The following is a 21,542-nucleotide window of genomic DNA, read 5'->3' as shown; positions in this document are numbered from 1 at the left end:
ATCAAGATAACGCTGCATTTATGTGATGCAGTGCCCTATGCACCATCGGGTGCGGATGAGGGTTTAAGGAGGTGAGGACTGAACTCGGCCGCAGACGGCGCCGAGAAGCAGCATGCGCATGGAGGACCATCGTACCTGGTGTCCACGAGGGTTCGGAAGACCGCTTCCACGTCCACCGGCCCCGGGAGTGCGTCGGAGCACCACGAGAACTCGGCCCGCCGCGCTTGCTCCACAAAGTTGATCATGACGCAGGACTTGATGATCTGAAAACGCCAATCGTCAAGAACCGGGTTGTGACGGCTGTTTTGCCAGTGAAAAAAATAATCGACCATCACGCATTTTCACTGCAAGGGTAGGCAGAGAGAATACGACGCCACCCCAGTCTGTGTTTGCAAAATGTAAGGAATGTGGGTATGTTTATTTATTTATTTCTTGAACGGCTAATGCCTTTAACATAATACATATCCCTCACTTCTTTCAACAACGTCATATTTCGAAAATCGACAATTTTCAGTTGTGCATGTTTTCGGAATGCCCAGAAAATGTACTATATCCCAGCAAAAGCGGCATAATTTTAACTTGACATTTACCCCCTACAGGGCAGAAAGTGTTGTTTTTGCATTTTGAAGAAAAGGTTTTGTTGAATTATTTTTTTAAATGTACTAAATATTTTTCAAATGCAGAAAAAACCTTCAGGTTTTACCTAAAAAGATCTGTTGCACAGTAAAAAGTTCAATAAGTGGCTTGATATTTATTTTTAATACATTTTATTATATTCTTAAGAGATTGTTATATTCTTAGAGATGGCATCCCGACTGCATCCAGTCTACTCTCATCCTTCCCAAACCATCCCAAGCCGCCTTCCTTAGTTTGCTGGATAGTGCTCATCTCAGCCTTGCACCCTTTCCTTATATCACCATTGGAACATCTACCATACATGGTCTTGCCGCACTGAGAGATGGCATGCCGACTGCATCCAGTCTACTCTCATCCTTCCCAAACCATCCCAAGCCGCCTTCCTTAGTTTGCTGGATAGTGCTCATCTCAGCCTTGCACCCTTTCCTTATATCACCATTGGAACATCTACCATACATGGTCTTGCCGCACTGAGAGATGGCATCCCGACTGCATCCAGTCTACTCTCATCCTTCCCAAACCATCCCAAGCCGCCTTCCTTAGTTTGCTGGATAGTGCTCATCTCAGCCTTGCACCCTTTCCTTATATCACCATTGGAACATCTACCATACATGGTCTTGCCGCACTGAGAGATGGCATCCCGACTGCATCCAGTCTACTCTCATCCTCCTTCTGCCAACTCCATGCTTCGCTTGCACAAATTTGGGACTAATGTTATTCAGATGAGGAATACGGGAAGGAGTGTGGAAGAGGAGGAGGGTGCCACCTGCACGCAGGCCTCCCGCTGGTGCTCGTTGGCCAGCAGCAGCTGCAGCAGGAAGGGGGAGCAGAGCAGCGTGGCCGGCCGCTTGGCGGTCAGCCTAAGCGCGCCAAGCAGCTGCCGGGGGATGCTGCTGTAGCAGCCCGCGAACAGCACGCACGTGGCGTGCGCGCGACGCGTCTCGTCCTGGGCCGGCCCTGCACACGTGTCAACAGGCAAATCAATTAGTTAAAGAATTTCCAAGGGTACCGTCAAGTAACCATGAGTCCATCAAGGAACTATGAGTATCGTTAGGTAACAATCAGATCCCATCAAGTAACCAAGGATACAGTCAAGTAACTATTAGGTATCGTTAGGTAACAATTAGATCCCATCAAGTAACCAAGGATACCGTCAAGTAACTATTAGGTATCGTTAGGTAACAATCAGATTTCATCAAGTAACCAAGGATACAGTCAAGTAACTATTAGGTATCGTTAGGTAACAATCAGATCCCATCAAGTGACCAAGGATACCGTCAAGTAACCAAGGATACCGTCAAGTAACTATTAGGTAACTATTAAGTAACTATCGACTATGCACCATCAAGTAATCATTCGGTTACACTAGCGTTCCACGGCGTGGACCATCACCCCCATAAGACGGTTGTACCTACCGATCATATCGAAATCGATTATGGGGCTCTCCGACTCCTGATCCTGATGAGCACCGTCCTTTTGAAGAAGTTCAGGGTACAGCCGGGCGGAAAAGTAGTCGCTCAGTCGGAAATACACAATCGGAGAGCTGTGGTCCTTGCATAACCTAGAAACATAACAACTCAATAATATATAATATCAGACTGGTGATGTCGGTAACGACGAAACCCGGTCGCTGGTCAAATAAAAATAAAGTGGAAAAGCTAAAAATATTGGTTTTAATCTAATAATATATCAAAAATGCAATTCCATCACGAAGTGTCAGTGGATAATATAAATCTATCAATAATATATTGTGCGTCAAAGAGGTACTAGGCAAAAATCTGTATTCCCAGTATTTGTACATAATGCAAACTATGCCATGTTCTCTCCCATTCCGCGGCTTCACATGTTAGCCAATGCTTTTGAAAGTATAGATTCATTTAATATATTGTTATCCACCTTGAAGTGTGTACTTTCTCAGCATTTCTTCTCCATGTTATAATGGATAAATGTAAACGTTGTGTTTCACTCTCTCTCGCTGCTCGCTGATGGTGTGTGAAGGAGACGTGTACTGACCAGTGCTTACTATTTGTTATTTTATTATTATTTTATGTTTAAGACTTTTTGTTTCTCTATTAGTGTATTCATTAGTGTATTTATTATAATTTTTTTTACGATATTTGGAGATAATCCAGATTTTGTGAACAAGTATTTGGACACACTCAAAATGTTGTAAATAAATTATCTGGTCAAATTATAAGCTTAAATAATAAAAATGAAAATGATATTTTCTGGCGTTTCTCATGTGTGTGATTATAATCCAGGATTCGGACCTCACATACTAATAAAAGAGTTTCTGCTCAGTAAAAAGCTTCTTTTCATCTCACCAATAGATGTCTCTAGTGATGTTCTAGTGATCCAAGAATAATGTATCAAAATTGGTTCATATATATAACTTCCAAGAATTTGAGTAGTGTGGTTGTCAATAATGGGTAGAATTGGTGAATGTTACACGTGTGTAAAGTGATCACTTAAACCAGCCTACGACGGTCGTCAGCACCGTAAATGCCCAGACTTCCATATTCTTCGTCTTTGATGAGATGTCAAAAAACAATATAAATGAATATCCTATTTTATTGATTGTTTCGGCATTAACTTTGTGGTAAGACATGTTACAATGATTAAAGACTACTAGTTTCGGAAGCTAAACTTCCATTATTCAGGTCTGAATAATAGTTATTATTCAGACCTGAATGATGGAAGTTTAGCTTCCGAAACTAGTAGTCTTTAATAAAACTCAAGTGGTATAAAAACAAGTGTTTTCTTTAATCAATGAATATCCTTATGAAGGCAGGTACTTTAGTGTACTCTAGGGTGGGTGCGACGAAGGAGCTCACCTGAGCAGCTGGTGCAGCAGCGAGGGCAGGGACTCCGGGGCCACGGCCTCGAGGTCGTGGCAGAGCTTGCTGACGACCTGGGCATGTTCCTCTTTGGGAAGGTGTATCTCCCTGGAACGCAAAATAAATGCTTTTTTATTTCTATATTAGTTAAGAGTTTCAGATATTAATACTCTACGGAGCATATCTTTTGTCCGCCTCCGTAGTGTAATGGTCAGCACGCTCGGCTACCGTTCTGGAGGTCCCGGGTTCGATTCCCAGGGGGGTCAAATAAATATTAGTGATTTTTGCACTGTAATATTTATTCAATATTACCCTGGACTGGTACCTGAAGCGGAGGGTTTATCACCTTTCCTTCATGCGTAAACGATCAAGATAACACTGCGTTTATATGACGCAGTGCCCTATGCACCATTGGGGTGCAGAAAAGGGTTTTATTATTATTATTTATAAGGAGCATATCTCACTCACTCCTTTCAAAAACGTCATAAATCATAAATTGTCAATTTTCAGTTGTGCATGTTTTCGGAATGCTCAGAAAATGTACTATATCCCAGCAAACGAGGCATATTTTTAACTTAGTATTTACCCGCTACAGGGCAGAAATTCTTGTTTTTGCATTTAGAAGGAAAGGTATTGTTTAATTATTTTTTTAAATGTACTAAATATTTTTCAAATGGAGAAAAAACCTTGCACAGTAAAAAGTTTATATTTTTTGTAAATAAGTGGCTTGATATATATTTTCAATATATTGTATTATATTTTTAAACTTCAAAAACGTTCTCCTGAAAAATCAAGTTTTTTGATTTATGACGTTCTTGAAAGGAGTGAGCGATCTGGCAAGAGTCTACGAGACAGAATAAGGAACGCCAGGATCAGAGAAATATGCGAGATGGAAGATGCCGTTAGGTGGGGAAGGCAACGAAGGAGACAATGGTATGCGCGTGTGAGGAGAATGGAACCATCCAGACTCCCCACATCGCTCTGTACGGCCAACCCCATGGTAGACGATTCCCGGATCGACATCGCAGGAGGCTAATCCCTATTAATAAGATGATGGGTCGCACACAAGCTGTGTAAATCTTGATTTTGCTGCCGATCTTCATCTCAGGATTTTCCCATATTTAATTTTTCAGGCATCCTGAGATGGCTGCAGCCTAGCTGCAGACAGTCTTGTGATTCTTGTGACATAGCACTGCATGGCCAACCCCAAAGTAGACTACCAGGCAGACCACTCTCTCTCTCACCCCATATATTCCTGTCCCCCTCTTCATCTTTCTTCAACTCCTCTTCATATCTCCCCATCTCCGAGCTCACCTGAACATGATGGCCAGCGGCGTCAGGACGGCGGGGTCCCACGCGGCGTGGCACAGGGTCCCCACGCACTGCTGGGCGAGCTCGGGCCCCCTGCGCTCGCTGCCGTGCAGCATGATGCTGCCGCGGTGTTCCGCCAGCAGGCGCAGGCACTCGGGCAACAGGTCCTTCCAACTGCGGACACACACACACACACACCGACTTAAATGAGAGACAAAAACATACATATTTATAACTTAACAACCAACTTTGACGGTCGTTTGCCCCGTAAATGCCCAGACTTCCATATTCTTCTTCATCTATGTTGAGATGTCAAAAAATAATACGAATATTTATAACTTTAAACAAGCTTTGTAATAAAATGCCTATATATTGACGGCCCCTACGTAAAGTACTCTATCTGCAAATCTGTTACTTTACAGGAGATAGCTTAGAACATTTTTTCAATGTATTTTTTTAACGGTTTATCTGAAATTCTAAACTAACTAACTAACTAACCATCACGCCGCTTCCCCGCAGGGGTAGGCAGAGAGAATAGAGCGCCACACCACTCTGTCCTTGCAAACATTCTTCGCCTCTTCCACGTTCACGCATCTCCTCATACATACCCGCCGATTGTTACGACTCCTAACCTGACCACTTTCAAGTATTTGGCATACCTGATCGTGCCATGTTTTTCTCGGTCTTCCTCTGCTTCTTTTCCCGCTAACATTCGCCTCATAAATTTGTTTTACCGTTCTTTCCTCACTCATTCGTTCCACATGTCCAAACCATCTCAACACACCTTTCTTAATTTGATGGATAATGCTTATCTCAGCTTTGCATTCCTTCCTTATTTCACTATTCGCACATCTATCATACATCGTTTTGTCACACATTCTTCTGAGAGATGGCATTTCGACTGCATTCAGTCTACTTTCATCCTTCTTTTGCCAACTCCATGTTTCACTTCCATACATTACAGTTGGAACCAGGACTCCGTTGTGCACTGCCTAACTTCTAAACTAGCATTATACATTTAAAAACACGATAAAATAATGTATTAATTCGTTTTAAAACTTTATGCTTTGTCAAAATTGAGTATTTAGCGTTTTAGGAGTTCAGTTCACAACCCTTGTTCAGTTCACAACCCTGTTCAGTTCACAACGAGTTCAGTTCACAACCCTGGTTCCAACCCTTATGTATGGAAGCGAAGCATGGAGTTGGCAAAAGAAGGATGAAAGCAGACTGAATGCAGTCGAAATGCGATCCCTCAGACGAATGTGTGGCAAAACGATGTTTGATAGATGTTCGAATGATGAAATAAGGAAAGAATGTAAGGCTGAGATAAGCATTATCGATAAAATTAAGAAAGGTGTGTTGAGATGGTTTGGACATGTGGAGCGTATGAGTGAAGAAAGAACGGTTAAACAAATTTATGGAGCGAATGTAGTTGGAAAAAGAAGCAGAGGACGACCGAGGAAAACTTGGCACAATCAGGTATGTCAAATACTTGAAAGCGGCCGGGTCAGGAGTCGTAATAATCGTCGGGTATGTATGAGGAGATGCATGAATGTAGAAGAGGCAAAGAATGTTTGCAAAGACAGAGTGGTGTGGCGTTCGATTCTCTCTGCCTACCCCTGCGGGGAAGCGGCGTGATGGTTAGTTAGTTAGGAGTTCAGTTCATTTAAAAAAATTTATATAGATAGCGTCTTATACGCCTGAAAACTAGGCGTAATTAATTAAATATATTTTTTTTGTGTTTATATTAGTAGATAACAGTCGGTTGATAACGTACATCAAATATCTTAAAATTATCACAAATGTAGTTAGATATGAACCAATTTAGAAGCTTGTTCTTGAATCACTAGAACTTCACTAGAGACATCTATTGGTGAGATGTAAAGAAGCTTTTTATTAAGCAGAAACTCTTATATTAGTATGTGAGATCCGAATCCTGGATTATAATCACACACATGAGAAACGCCAGAAAATACCATTTTCATTTTTTTATTTTATTTAAGCTTATAATTTGACCAGATAATTTATTTACAACATTTTGAGTGTGTCCAAATACTTGTTCACAAAATCTGGATTATCTCCAATTACAGGAGTTATTTTCATATTATTTTTTGACATCTCATCAAAGATGAAGAAGAATATGGAAGTCTGGGCATTTACGGGGCTGACGACCGTCATAGGCTGGTTTAAGTGATCACTTTACACATGTGTAACATTCACCAATTTAAATGTTGTAAATAAATTATCTGGTCAAATTATAAGCTTAATAATAAAAATGAAAATGGTATTTTCTGGCGTTTCTCATGTGTGTGATTATAATCCAGGATTCGGACCTCACATACTAATATAAGAGTTTCTGCTTAGTAAAAAGCTTCTTTACATCTCACCAATAGATGTCTCTAGTGAAGTTCTAGTGATTCAAGAACAAGGTTTCAAAATTGGTTCATATATATATAGAACTTCCGAGAATTTGAGTAGTGTGGTTGTCAACAATGGGTAGAATTGGTGAATGTTACACGTGTGTAAAGTGGTCACTTAAACCAGCCTATGACGGTCGTCAGCCCCGTAAATGCCCAGACTTCCATATTCTTCTTCATCTTTGATGAGATGTCAAAAAATAATAGCTAGTATATATATTTATATGGCGTCCCACATCGCAGTGTTCCGCAAACATTTCCTGTTCAAGGTACACCCACCAAACTAAGAAATTTCAGAGGTGCATATTTCGCTCACTCCTTTCAAGAACGTCATAAATCAAAAATCGTCAATTTTCAGTTGTGCATGTTTTCCGAATGTCCAGAAAATGTACTATATCCCAGCAAAAGAGGCATATTTTTAACTTAATATTTACCCGCTACAGGGCAGAAAGTGTTGTTTTTGCATTTTGAAGAAAAGGTATTGTTTAATTATTTTTTTAACTATACTAAATATTTTTCAAATGGAGAAAAAACCTTCAGGTTAAGCCTAAAAAGATCTGTTCCACAGTAAAAAGTTCCATAAGTGGCTTGATATTTATTTTTAATACATTGTATTACATTTTTAAACATTAAAAATGTTCTCCTGAAAAATCAAGTTTTTTGATTTATGACGTTCTTGAAAGGAGTGAGCGATTTACCATATCATGGTAACATATTTAACATATTGTGTTTAATGCCAAATGTGATCCTACTTAACTGAGCGCAGGCAATCTGTATTTGGAGCGATTGTGTTATTCCGCAAGACTAGACGTTTTTTTCTTCAGCACACCAACTAATAACCGAGGTACACCAGTGTGAACAATGCCATACCGGACTGTAAAAAAGCAGACTGCCGGACAATAAAATTCCGTGTAGTGCACTAGCAAGTTTTGAAAATAGGTGCCTGAGGCGAATACTGGGTATAAAGTGGTATGACTTGGTCAGGAATGACGTTGTGAGGAGAAGAACTCAACAGCCCCTCATACTTAATGTGACCATACGTCCCGTTTTGAACGGGACCGTCCCGTTTTTAGACAGCCTGTCCCGTATAAAACAAAATATTTTTTTCATATTTTTATTATTTATTCCTTTTATTTTCTTTATCAACATTTCTTTTCTTTTTATTAATACATAAAACTATGAAAAAATGTGTGTTTTCTTGAATATACATACTATTATGTAAACATTGATAGATGTCCCGTTTTGAGGACAAAAATAAATGGTCACGTTACTCATACTGGAAGTCCTGAAGAGAAGAAGGTGGACATGGTTGGGACATGTCCGCAGAATGCTACCTGAGGGCATCAACCCCTCATGTCTCTTCTTCCAACCCCGAGGATTCCGGCGCCCCGGAAGGCCGCTGACGACCATTCACCGACTATACTCAGCGGAACTTCGAGACGCCGGACTGACCTGGGAGGAAGCCAAGGAGATGGCGCGTGACAGAGTGACTTGGAGATGGCTCGTGTTGGCCATATGCTCCACCTAGGGAGCAAACATGGAAAGAAGAAGAAGAAGTAGTGCACAAGCAAAGGAACTCCTACAAAACATCAAGCTGATGTACTTGGGATACGTCATGAGAAATGAAAAATATCGTCTTCTCCACCTAATCATACAAAAGATCGAGGGGCGAAGACTCAAGGACGCCTAAGGACATTATGGCTGGAAAACCTACGACAATGATTTGGCAGAAGCACCAAATCTCTGTCCCGAGCTGCAGAATCCAAATTGCAGATAGCCATGATGATCGCCGATCTTCGTTACAAGTGGCACAGACAGAAGGAGCATCTCTGACTAGGCAGGATGCGAGGACCTATCGGGCAACAGTAGTCCCAAAAGGCAATTGCGGACTCAACACGCTCCACACAGGGAGTGGGAGCGGTCCCAACCTGGTGTGAGGGTCGTCGTTCCTCCGGATGCTCTCCACGCAGTCGTCGGCCAGGCTGGCGATCCCGTCGCCCGGCAGCTTGTGCAGCTGCAGCGTCACAGCGGGCAGCAGCATGCGGACCGCCACGCCGGGCGTGTCCGGAGACCGGAGGGTCTTCAGGAGCAGTCTGATCACCTGAGGCCAAAAGGAATACTATACAATCGCTCACTCCTTTCAACAATGTCATAATTAAAAAAACTTGATTTTTCAGGATATCATTTTTAAAGTTTAAGAATATAATGAAATGCATTAAAAATAAATATCAAGCCACTCATTGAACTTTTTACTGTGCAACATATCTTTTTAGGTAAAACCTGAATGTTTTTTCTCCGTTTGAAAAATATTTAGTACATTTAAAAAAATAATTAAACAATACCTCTTCTTCGAAATGCAAAAACAACACTTTCTGCCCTGTAGCGGGTAAATATTAAGTTAAAAATATGCCACTTTTGCTGGGATATAGTACATTTTCTGGGCATTCTGAAAACTTGCACAACTGAAAATTGTCGATTTTTGATATATGACGTTGTTGAAAGGAGTGAGCGACATATGCATTCAAGAATCATTCACACATAGCTGGCAAATCGCTACTACTGTATAACTAGTATTACTGCCATCACGCCGTTTCCCCGCAGGAGTAGGCAGAGAGGATGGAATGCCACACTCTTCTGTCCTGACATATACTCCTCGCTTCCTTCACATCCATACATCTAGTCATACATGCCCTCCGATTACGCAGACTTTTGACACCGCCAGATTTTAGGTTCTGATTGATCTGATCGTGCCGAGTCTTTTTCGGCCGTCCTCGTTCTGTTCCCTCGCTCACATTCGCTGCATATATTTTCTTAGTCATTCTCTCGTTATCCATTCACTCCACATGTCCATACTCACCATCAACTAAAAAACTTTTGTGTGCAACAGTGATATGTATTTTGTACACCATATGAAAATGTGATGTAAAAATGGCGCTCTATTCTCTCTGCCTACCCCTAGTTTTATAAATACATAATGAGATAATCAACGAGTGCTGTAGATATAATTTCTCCTTCATTTCTTTTCCCAAATAGCAGGAATGTTCTTTACCCTGATTTGCTTCATCTGTCTTCCGCATCTCAATTAATCACATTCCTCTGCCCCGATTACCCTGTCTTTACATAACAACGAACAAGGTAACACTGCGTCAATCCACTTGGGAAAAATAATATTGATTTGATAGAAATAACTGAACCAATGGTATTAGTACCTTTATTTTTTGGGAGATGCTTTGTGGCGAATCAGATAATGCGGTGAATAGACCGTCTAGTACTTCCGGTCCTGAAGAAGAGACCAGGTCTTTGGTGACCAACTTTTCAATCTGCAAAAAATAATACAAATAACAACAGACACAATTAACTTTGAGAAGAAAAAACAGGCTTTTGGCAATTCACAGGACTTCAGACCTGTCATAGTCTGATTTAAATGATCACTTTATACACTATTCCGTTTTGATAAGAATAAATATCCGTTACTGATACAACATTATGGAAATTTGACATTTATTTTTCACTCACTTCTTCCCATCCTAATTGTTTGACGAATTCGATTAGACCTTTTGTGTTTTTTTCGTGACATAACGTCTTAATTTTTTCCATTATTTTAACGTAAAACTACGAAAAATCGACCTAAAATAATTAAAAACCTCCGCCAACAACTGTCAAACAAGATTCGACATGTTATTTTGAAATGGCGGGTATTTTTATATTGCCATGATAATAAAAATATTATTTCTTTTTTTAAGTAAGAACTTAATTTTTTTAATCATTCACCCGACTCAAATTTTTTTGGGCAATTTAAAATGTAATCCGTTCAACTGTTTACTGTTCCTTTTCTAACACTTATTATTTTTAATTATTACGTCTCAAAATTTGGAAATTGAATCTACACGTGAAAATTTTAATACACTGGGACACAAAATAAGAAAAAAATATTTTGAAAAGTGCAAAAATAATTACAAGTTGATAACACCTACTTAAAAAAAAGGTTGTGATAGAATTCGCATCCAATGGAGGTTATATTTCTTTGATTCATAATTAGTTAGACCCTTTTTCAAGCTGAAATATTTATGACTTTTAAAATATGCAAAAATCTCCTATTACTTTTTTAAAAACTCCGCAGTTTATTATTTTACTATTTCGAATGAAACAAATCTAAAAAAAATAAGCTTCATATTGGAATCGAAATATGTTATACTCTTATAGGTGAAAATGATGACGGTTACAATAAAAAAAATTCGGGTAGTATTACCGTACACATAAAAATGTATGTACTATCCATCAACAATTTAAAAAAACATATATTGAGGGCGCTGGGTTTATTTTTGGAAACTTATCAAACAAAAAAATCTGGAAAAATCTAAAAATAGATAAAAAAACTCAACAAATACAAAATTAACTACTCGTTTAAAATAGTTACGCTATACAAAAAACGGGTTTTTCATTTCAACGCAACTGCAATCAATTTTAAAATATTTGTTTTTGTAAGTACTTACCTACTAGACAAGTTAGATAAAATATTATATTGATGCGCATGAATCACTATTAATCCATAGACAAAGCATAAACGTGACGTAAAGAAGGCGGATCATATGATCGCCATGTTCACGTGACCCGCGACTGTCTCTTGTCATTGCTCGAAATCACAAGACCCCCAAAGTGCTCGCGAAACCGTTGAAATGTCGTCTAAAATGCTGACTTATTTGCTAACCCTACTGAGTCTCGGGGCTCTGTTGCAATCCGCGCAATGCTCCCCGGAATATCTCCCGGTGTTCATGTGGGGCGCCACCGCGAACCCGGGCGGAGCCAAGGCCCTGGACACGATAGACGCCCCGAGGTTCAGCGAGATCCTCTCGGAGCAGCTGGACAGTGACCCCTTCACGGTGGTGTTCATCGAGGAGACGCTGAGCGTCGAGGACTTCTCCGCCAGGGACTCCAAAGGTTGGAATTATTTTTCATAGCGCCACTTGCGTATTCAATTTCGTAGATTCAATTTCCAAATTATTTAAAGAATTTTAAATCAAAATTATTAGTACGGAATATATTACATAGCGTACTTTGTTTCGGGTTGTGGTCCCGTGGTTAGTGTGGCGAAGTCGAAGTTTCTAGGTTCGAACCTACTCTACCACAATTTGATACCTATTTCCAGGGTTTTTTATAAATCAAAAAGGGTACCGGAACTCACTTCATGTCAAGCTTTTTACTAAAAAAAATATATATAAATTCAAGTATTCATTACAATGCCATATTTTATTATTTTGATTAATTATATAAATAAATATTTTAATTATGTAAGCGCAAACATTGTTTTGTCTAATTGATTTTAAAAATAAAAAATAAATCGCTCACTTCTTTCAAGAACATCATAAATCAAAAAACTTGATTTTTCATTAGAACGTTTTTAAATTTTAAAAATAAAATACAATGTATTAAAAATAAATATCAAACCACTTATTGAACTTTTTACTGTGCAACAGATCTTTTTAGGTAAAACCTGAAGGTTTTTTCTCCATTTGAAAAATATTTAGTATGTTTATAAAAATAATTAAACAATACCTTTCCTTCAAAATGCAAAAACAACACTTTCTGCCCTGTAGCGGGTAAATATTAAGTTGAAAATACGCCGCTTTTGCTGGGATATAGTACATTTTCTGGGCATTCCGAAAACATGCACAACTGAAAATTGACGATTTTTGATTTATGATGTTCTTGAAAGGAGTGAGCGATATATTTTTTTTACAAAAAAGTGCCAGAATGCTGTTCCCCCACATTACATGAAAAAAAATCCCTGCCTTTTTCTTATAGTGAGCTTAGGCTCACAGAAATAGTATGAAATTGAAGTGTTTTTGTAAATAATAAAAACACTAATATGTTTGTATGGAAAAGGTTGCGGAGCTCTGCCTTAAAGGACCACTGGATGGCCAAAGGTTAAAAAGGATTTTATTCATTGATAAAAAACACGGATATAACTGATTCCAGGCCGCACGGCGTATCCCGGTCTCCGCGAGAAGATAACCGGAGAGTCGGTCCTCTACCTGCCCTTCGTCTCCTCGGCCCTGCACTCCATCAACCAGCTGGCGGGCCCCGCGAAGGTGGACAGGGTTAGCCTGACGGACGCGGGGCTGGACGCCGACGTTGCCCCCGGAGCCGGGCGGTTCCTGTACGTCAGCCTGCGGGACGCGCGCGACGGCGAGGACCGCTTCCACATGCTGTCGCGCCACGACGAGTTCATGACGCAGATGTTCGACAAGCTGCTCAAAAAGCACGATAACGTTCTGGCGATATACACGGCCAGGTGATTATATTTTATTCACAAATTGTATATTGTTATCTATCTAGTTTGTTTTTGTCCGCCTCCGTAGTGTAATGGTCAGCGTGCTCGGCTACCGTTCTGGAGGTTCCCTGGTTCGATTCCCAAAGGGGGGGTCTAATAAATATAAGTGATTTTTTTTTTCACTCTTATATTTATTCAATATTACCCTGGACTGGTACCTGAAGCGGAGGGCTGATCACCTTTCTTTCGTGAGTTAACGATCAAGATAACACTGCGTTTATATGATGCAGTGCCCTATGCACCATTGGGGTGCGGATAAGGGTACGAATGAACGAATGAATCTAGTTGTAATCGGTAGCCTGGAGGGAAAGAGAGGGAGAGGAAGATCCCCCGCACGATGGACTGATCAAATTAAGGCAGCAGCAGGCACCTCAGTGGTTGGAGCGCTACGTGCAGCGCAGTCAAGGGATAACTGGAGAAGAGTCATTGCTTCTGCAAGGGTCACAACCCTCAGCAATGAGGAATAAGACGGAGAAGTATTTTGTTACAGGGTCGGGTATCGGTAATAATAACTCATAATTAGGATGCAATCGGTTTATTCAACAGGTTGCTATGACAGTATAAGGACCAAGCCGCTCACTCCTTTCAAGAACGTCATAAATAAAAAGACTTGATTTTTCAGGAGAACGTTTTTAAAGTTTAAAAATACAATAAAATGTATTCAAAATAAATATCAAGTCTTTTATTGAACATTTTACCGTGCAACAGATCTTTTTAGGTAAAACCTGAAGGTTTTTTCTCCATTTGAAAAATATTTAGTATATTTAAAAAAATAATTTAGCAATACCTTTTCTTCAAAATGCAAAAAAAACACTTTCTGCCCTGTAGCGGGTAAATATTAAGTTAAAAATATGCCGCTTTTGCTGGGATGTAGTACATTTTCTGGGCATTTAGAAAACATGCACAACTGAAAATTTACGATTTTTGGTTTATGACGACGTTCTTGAAAGGAGTGAGCGAAAAGTGAGTTAAATGGCCCTCCTGAACATTTTACCTTCTGTTAGTTGGTCACTTTCTCCCGTACGACTACGGTACGTGAGTCGCATTACAAAGTGAAGTTTTCCAGGTACCCCAGCTGGGAGGTGGCCCCCGAGCACAGCCGGCAGCGCAGGGCTCTGCTGTCCAAGCCGGAAGGCAGCGCGGACCCCTCGACGGGCTTCTACAACGTGGACGGGAAGGTGCTCATCTACTCGTCCAACATCACCTACGTGACTGAGGGGACGGCCCTGACGCTGGCCAACGGAGTCGCCACGCTCTCCAACAACTCGGCCACCGACCTCACCGTGTCCATTGACTTCGCCAAAACCATTGTCCTGCTGAAGTTTGTCTCCAGCCAAGGGTACTGGTGGCTAGGTAGATATTCATATTTTTCAATATTTAATATATTTTTTTATTTATTTGTATACATTTATTTAAATCACAATTTTTATATCGCTCACTCCTTTCAAGAACGTCATAAATCAAAAAAACATGATTTTTCAGGAGAACGTTTTTAAAGTTTAAAAATATAATACAATGCATTAAAAATAAATATCAAGCCACTTATTGAACTTTTTACTGTGCAACAGATCTTTTTAGGTTAAACCTGAAGGTTCTTTCTCCATTTGAAAAATATTTAGTTTATTTCAAAAAATAATTAAACAATACCTTTTCTTCGAAATGCAAAAACAACACTTTCTGCCCTGTAGCGGGTAAATATTAAGTTAAAAATATGCCTCTTTTGCTGGGATATAGTACATTTTCTGGGCATTCCGAAAACACACACAACTGAAAATTGAAGATTTTTGATTTATGACGTTCTTGAAAGGAGTGAGCGATATATCGTAGTCGCAAAGGAGAAAGTGACCAACTACCAAAACGTAAAATGCTCAGGAGGGCCATTCAAGTCACTTTTGCTGGGCAACAAAATAAACATCAATGCAGTTAGTCATTTTTAACAAGTCATTATACTATACTTCCAAGTTTAAAATCCTTTTGGATTTTTCAGTGCAATATTAAGCTAGTAAGATATCAAATAGTCAATGATCACGTTTTTGTAAGACAATGCACTTGGTCACTTTCTCCTGTATGACTACGATATTTAGAACATTTTTTTTTGCTTGTGCTTCCGCCAAGCCACCTTGTGTGTCTTGTCGGTTGAGTTCTTTTTTAATACTTTTTTTTTGTTTTTAACGATTTTAACCTAATATACTGCTTCATATAAACGCAGTGTTATCTCGATCGATTACACATGAAGGAAAGGTGATCAGCCCTCCGCTTCAGGTACCAGTCCAGTGTAATATTGAATAAATATTAGAGTGAAAAAATCACTTATATTTATTCAAATCCCCCTGGGAATCGAACCCGGGACCTCCAGAACGGTAGGCGAGCATGCTGACCATTACACTACGGAGGCGGACAAATAACGGATATATATATATGTATATATATATTATATTATATAAGTCGAAAAAGAATGCAGGAAATAGGTATCGTTGTGCAAATATATATATTTTTTTCTAGATGTATCTGTCGGGGATAATAAGGCCGCCAAGCAGGTGTACGCTCCGCTTATGTTCTCCTATCACTGTGCCCCCAAAACTGAATTTGGGAACGAAAACTTCACACTGACCATGGACAATTTCCAGGTACAAAGATATAATAATAATAATAATAAAACGGAGTCCTGGTTCCAACTCTAATGTATGGAAGTGAAACGTGGAGTTGGCAAAAGAAGGATGAAAGTAGACTGAATGCAGTCTAAATGCCATCTCTCAGAAGAATGTGCGACAAAACGATGTATGATAGATGTGCGAATAGTGAAATAAGGAAGGAATGCAAAGCTGAGATAAGCATTATCGATAAAATTAAGAAAGGTGTGTTGAGATGGTTTGGATATGTAGAACGAATGAGTGAGGAAAGAACGGTAAAACAAATTTATGAGGCGAATGTTAGCGGGAAAAGAAGCAGAGGAAGACCGAGAAAAACATGGCACGATCAGGTATGCCAAATACTTGAAAGTGGTCAGGTTAGGAGTCGTAACAATCGGCGGGTATGTATGAGGAGGTGCATGAACGTGGAAGGGGCGGAGAATGTTTGCAAGGACAGAGTGGTGTGGCGCTCTATTCTCTCTGCCTACCCCTGCGGAGAAGCGGCGTGATGGTTAGTTAGTTAGTTAGTTAGTTAGTTAATAATAAAACCCTTGTCCGCACCCCAATGGTGCATGGGGCACCACGTTATATAAACGTAGTGTTATCTTGATCATTTACACATGAAGGAAAGGTGATCAGCCCTCCGCTTCAGGTACACCAGTCCAGGGTAGTATTGAATAAATATTAGAGTGAAAAAATCACTTATGTTTATTCGACCCCCCTTGGGAATTGAACCCGGGACCTCCAGAACGGTAGCCGAGCGTGCTGTCCATTACACTACGGAGGCGGACATAGATATAACAAGATTTATTTATTTATTTATAGATTTGGCGTTTAAACCAATCCACGCGGCTCGCATAACCGTATGTGTTTTCACAAAACAAGCCGCATACGCGGCTGACATAACGCTCACTCCTTTCAAGAATGTCATAAATCAAAAAACTTGATTTTTCAGGAGAATGTTTTTAACATTTAAAAATATATACAATGTATTAAAATAAATATCAAGCCACTTATTGAACCTTTTACTGTGCAACAGATATTTTTAGGTAAAACATGAAGGTTTTTTTCTCTTTGAAAAATATATAGTATATTTTTAAAAAATGATTAAACAATACCTTTTCTTCAAAATGCAAAAACAACACTTTCTGCCCTGTAGCGGGTAAATATTAAGTTAAAAATATGCCTCTTTTGCTGGAATATAGTACATTTTCTGGGCATCCCGAAAACATTCACAAATGAAAATTGATAATTTTTTATTTATGACGTTTTTGAAAGGAGTGAGCGATAAGCGTATGTGTTTTTACATTGCTCCAAGTTTCCAACCTCAGTTCAACTTGGAGGGATTTTTTCATGGTGTGGAACTTTGGATAAAATAATACGTCGATCCTCGGCCTTATGACATCTGTTGAAATATCTGACTAATAATTTGTAACACCACAAGGATAATTAAAAGAACAGATACCTGATTTTTCTTGAGGTCTGCCTACGTGAAGCGGCGTGATGGTTAGTTAGTTAGTTAAGTTTAAATAAATAATAATAATAAAACCCTTATCCGCACCCCAATGGTGCATAGGGCACTGCGTCATATAAACGCAGTGTTATCATGATTGTTTACGCATGAAAGAAAGGTGATCAGCCCTCCGCTTCAGGTACCAGTCCAGGGTTATATTGAATAAATATAACAGTGAAAAAAATCACTTATATTTATTTAACCCCCCCTGGGAATCGAACCCAGGACCTACAGAACTGTAGCTGAGCGTGCTGAGCGTGATTACACTAGGGAGGCGGACAAATAAATAAAGAATAAATGTTTTTGTGTCGTTTCGCAGGCGGAACCGTTCTTCACAGCGCCCGCGCTGCTGCGCTTCGATCTGGCCTACGACTGCGTGGGATTCACGTCCGTGCCCATCTGGTCGGGGCTCTTCGTGGTGTTCCTGATGATCTTCATCACCTTCCTGGGCATCCTCATGATGATGGACATCCGCACCATGGACCGCTTCGACGACCCCAAGGGCAAGACCATCACCATCACGGCCTCGGAGTAGGCTGAGCCCTGAGCCCGGCCTCCCCACCCTGACAAATATATGTTCATCGCTTCATCGTCATTTCTGTCCAGCTGGCCAATTCATTTATTTCAGCACATTGTTTGCGGGTGACGCTTTAACCCTTTGAACTTGAAACTTTTTTTATACGACATACCAGTAACTTGAGTGTACTACTTTTTTTTGCAAATTTGCACAAAAATAGTTGGATTTTAATAATAATAAAACCCTTATCCGCACCCCAATGGTGCATAGGGCACTGCTTCATATAAACGCACAGTTATCTTGATCGTTTACACATGAAGGAAAGGTGATCAGCCCTCCGCTTCAGGTACCAGTCCGGGGTATATTGAATAAATATTACAGTGAAAAAAAAAAATTTTATTTTTTTTTGGATTTTAGAAAAATATATTTGAGGAATTTACCATGTTCACATATTGTCGCTATTCGAGTGCAAAGGGTTAAAGCACGGGTGTATATTTGTAACCCGCGGAGCATTTCACACATTTTTATGTGTACATAAAACCATTAAAAGAACATTCCACCATGCATAGTTCGTATTATATATTCCATATATGGGACATATATCTGACTAACGTGACAATTTCTTCCATGGTATACTCGTGTTTGTCCGCCTCCGTGGTGTAATGGTCAGCGCGCTCGGCTACCGTTCTGCAGGTCCCGGGTTCGATTCCCAAAGGGGGGGTCTAATAAATATAAGTGATTTTTGAAATATAAACGATCAAGATAACACTGCGTTTATATGATGCAGTGCTCTATGCTACCGTTCTGGAGGTCCCGCATTCGATTCCCAGCGGGGGAACAAAACCACCCGACAACAATGTGTCAAGATGCAGTGCCCTTTGCGCCACCGGGTGTGGATACGGGCTAGAAGCGGAAGATGAAATTTGTAACTATTTACTCCAGCCTTCTTGTGTCTAGTATCGAACAAAGGCCTCCCTCTTGGGCTTGCACAGTTCTCTGTTGGACGCGACTCCCTTCATCGTCATGTTATCGGACCATCTTGTCTGTGGTCTACCCTCGCTTCTAAGCCTCCAGCCAAGTGCCTGCTTCGTCCATCTATCCTCAGACATGTGCCACATGACCTGCCCAGTTCCACTTTTGTTCCGAATATTGTAATCTATATCGCTCACTCCTTTCAAGAACGTCATAAATCAAAACTCCTCAATTTTCAGCTGTGCATGTTTTCGTAATGCCCAGAAAATGTACTATATCCCAGCAAGAGCGGCATATTTTTAACTTAATATTTACCCGCTACAGGGCAGAAAGTGTTGTTTTTGCATTTTAAAGAAAAATTATTGTTTAATTTTTTTTTTAATGTACTAAATATTGTTCAAATGGAGAAAAAACCTTCAGGTTTTACCTAAAAGGATCTGTTGCGCAGTAAAAAGCACAATAAGTGGCCTGACATTTATTTCTAATACATTGTTTAATATTTTTAAACTTTGAAAACATTCTCCTGAAAATTCAAGTTTTTTGATTTATGACGTTCTTGAAAGGAGTGAGCGATATATGTTTTCATACATCTGTTTTTTTATTTTTGTCAGGGTATAAACAATTGTATTATATTATGTAGTGTTAGATTTAAAAACATCTCGCTAAATGGGCTAAAATTATGAATTTTTTGTGTATACAGTAGAACCTCTCTTAGCAAGCATAATTTGTTCCAGAATCCCAATTTCCCTGGTTATCAATTATTATCGTCATTTTAATTAAAAGACTCTTACTGATCTATGAATTTGGCGAGAATTTTCTAAATCGGCTTGTAAATTTATTTAAATAAGTGGTTAGGTACTGTTGATAGTTGTACATTTTAAAGTATTATATCGTGTTCCATAAATCGCTCACTCCTTTCACCAACGTCATATATCAAAGATAGTCAATTTACAGTTCTGCACGTTTTAGGAATGCCCAGAAAATGTACTATATCCCAGCAAAGGCCGCATATTTTTAACTTAATATGTATTTACCCGCTACAGGGCAGAAAGTGTTGTTTTTCCATTTTGAATAAAAGGTATTGTTTAATTATATTTTTAAATATACTAAATATTTTTCAAATGGAGAAAAAACATTGATCTGTTGCACAGTAAAAAGTTGAAAAAGTAGCTTGATATTTATTTTAAATGCATTTTATCATATTTTTAAACTTTAAAAATGATCTTCCGAAAAATCAAGTTTTTTGATAAGTGACGTTGTTAAAAGGAGTGAGCGAAATAGAGACCTCGGAAATTTGTGATATTGCGTCATTTTTCCTTGTCAGTATGCAGTTCCGCCTCCGTAGCGTAATGGTCAGCACGCCCGGCTGCCGTTCTGGAGGTCCTGGGTTCGATTCCCAGGGGATGTTCAAATTCAAAGAGAATGTCACAAACTAAAATATCTGCGAATGTTCCTTCATCACATTCGTATTCCTTAATAACCGAGTTTGATTGTGTCATGTTTCACAAATTTTCGGGTGTGTATCTAGTGACAAATATGTATAGAAATTATCTTTTGATTTTTATTGTTGTAATTTTGCATTAAAAATAAGGCTGCCAACACTAGTGTGTTTGAAATTTGAAGCAATACTTTTATATAAACATATATATATATATATATATATATATATATATATATATATATATATATATATATATATATATATATATATATACATATATATATATATATATATATATATATATACAAATAAAAATTTAAGTCTTTATTTGTTCAAAATCACGAATGTTTTTGACCTCGGTCGTATTATTAGTATATCCGTAATGACACTCTAAAAACCGTAGACACCCGTTGCGCCATTTTGTGTATAGAGAATGGAATATGTTAATATATCGCTCACTCCTTTCAAGAACGTCATAAATCAAAAATCGTCAATTTTCAGTTGTGCATGTTTTCGGAATGCCCAGAAAATGTACTATATCCCAGCAAAAGCGGCATATTTTTAACTTAATATTTACCCGCTTCAGGGCAGAAGAAAAGGTTTTGTATAATATTTTTTTTAAATATACTAAATATTTTTCAAATGGAGAAAAAACCTTCAGGTTTTACTTAAACGGATCTGTTGCACAGTAAAAAGTTCAATAAGTGGCCTGACATTTATTTCTAATACATTGTTTAATATTTTTAAACTTTGATAACATTCTCCTGAAAATTCAAGTTTTTTTATTTATGACGTTCTTGAAAGGAGTGAGCGATATGTGTCTATAATTGGTTTTAAAAAATGTGCCTTCTGACCATTATTTGAGTATAATTTTCAAAGGAATAAATGTATGTAATTGCACTTATATTTAGGACGATTTCAGTGTGACATACTTTAG

General features: G+C 39.0%; 2 protein-coding genes across 2 annotated transcripts in view; one reads left to right on the top strand and one right to left on the bottom strand.

The window, feature by feature from the left end:
- Nucleotides 1–10,886, bottom strand: part of FANCI (Fanconi anemia complementation group I) — a 36,127-nt gene extending 25,241 nt beyond the window's left edge. Inside the window, exons 1-8 of the mRNA XM_088256210.1 lie at nt 10,718–10,886; nt 10,411–10,521; nt 9,130–9,302; nt 4,788–4,958; nt 3,471–3,581; nt 2,052–2,197; nt 1,403–1,593; nt 136–263 (exon numbers count right to left, since the gene is read on the bottom strand). Coding sequence (XP_088112336.1) covers nt 136–263; nt 1,403–1,593; nt 2,052–2,197; nt 3,471–3,581; nt 4,788–4,958; nt 9,130–9,302; nt 10,411–10,521; nt 10,718–10,798 — 1,112 coding nt within the window. The 5' untranslated portion in view covers nt 10,799–10,886. The remainder of the gene's footprint in view (nt 1–135; nt 264–1,402; nt 1,594–2,051; nt 2,198–3,470; nt 3,582–4,787; nt 4,959–9,129; nt 9,303–10,410; nt 10,522–10,717) is intronic.
- Nucleotides 10,887–11,761: 875 nt separating this feature from the next.
- On the top strand, nt 11,762–18,972 carry VhaAC45 (Vacuolar H[+] ATPase AC45 accessory subunit). Its single transcript, XM_088256181.1, has 5 exons — nt 11,762–12,139; nt 13,178–13,493; nt 14,599–14,885; nt 16,035–16,159; nt 17,995–18,972. The coding sequence occupies exons 1-5, from the start codon at nt 11,878–11,880 to the stop codon at nt 18,208–18,210; spliced, it is 1,206 nt and encodes a 401-aa protein (XP_088112307.1). The 5' UTR covers nt 11,762–11,877; the 3' UTR covers nt 18,211–18,972.
- Nucleotides 18,973–21,542: the final 2,570 nt, after the last annotated feature.

The sequence above is a fragment of the Brachycentrus maculatus genome, unplaced genomic scaffold, assembly GCF_059751285.1.
Source record: "Brachycentrus maculatus isolate JH-2025_06_01 unplaced genomic scaffold, ASM5975128v1 h1tg000059l, whole genome shotgun sequence".
NCBI classification, from domain to species: domain Eukaryota; kingdom Metazoa; phylum Arthropoda; class Insecta; order Trichoptera; family Brachycentridae; genus Brachycentrus; species Brachycentrus maculatus.
This window is presented reverse-complemented; position numbering and strand designations above follow the sequence as displayed.

Bases quoted from the DNA above. Each gene is read 5' to 3' on its own strand.
- VhaAC45 (XM_088256181.1), top strand. From the start codon at position 11,878: ATGTCGTCTAAAATGCTGACTTATTTGCTAACCCTACTGAGTCTCGGG. The intron at 12,140-13,177 runs GTTGGAATTATT...AACTGATTCCAG, and splicing joins CTCCGCCAGGGACTCCAAAG to GCCGCACGGCGTATCCCGGT. The intron at 13,494-14,598 runs GTGATTATATTT...GAAGTTTTCCAG, and splicing joins CTGGCGATATACACGGCCAG to GTACCCCAGCTGGGAGGTGG.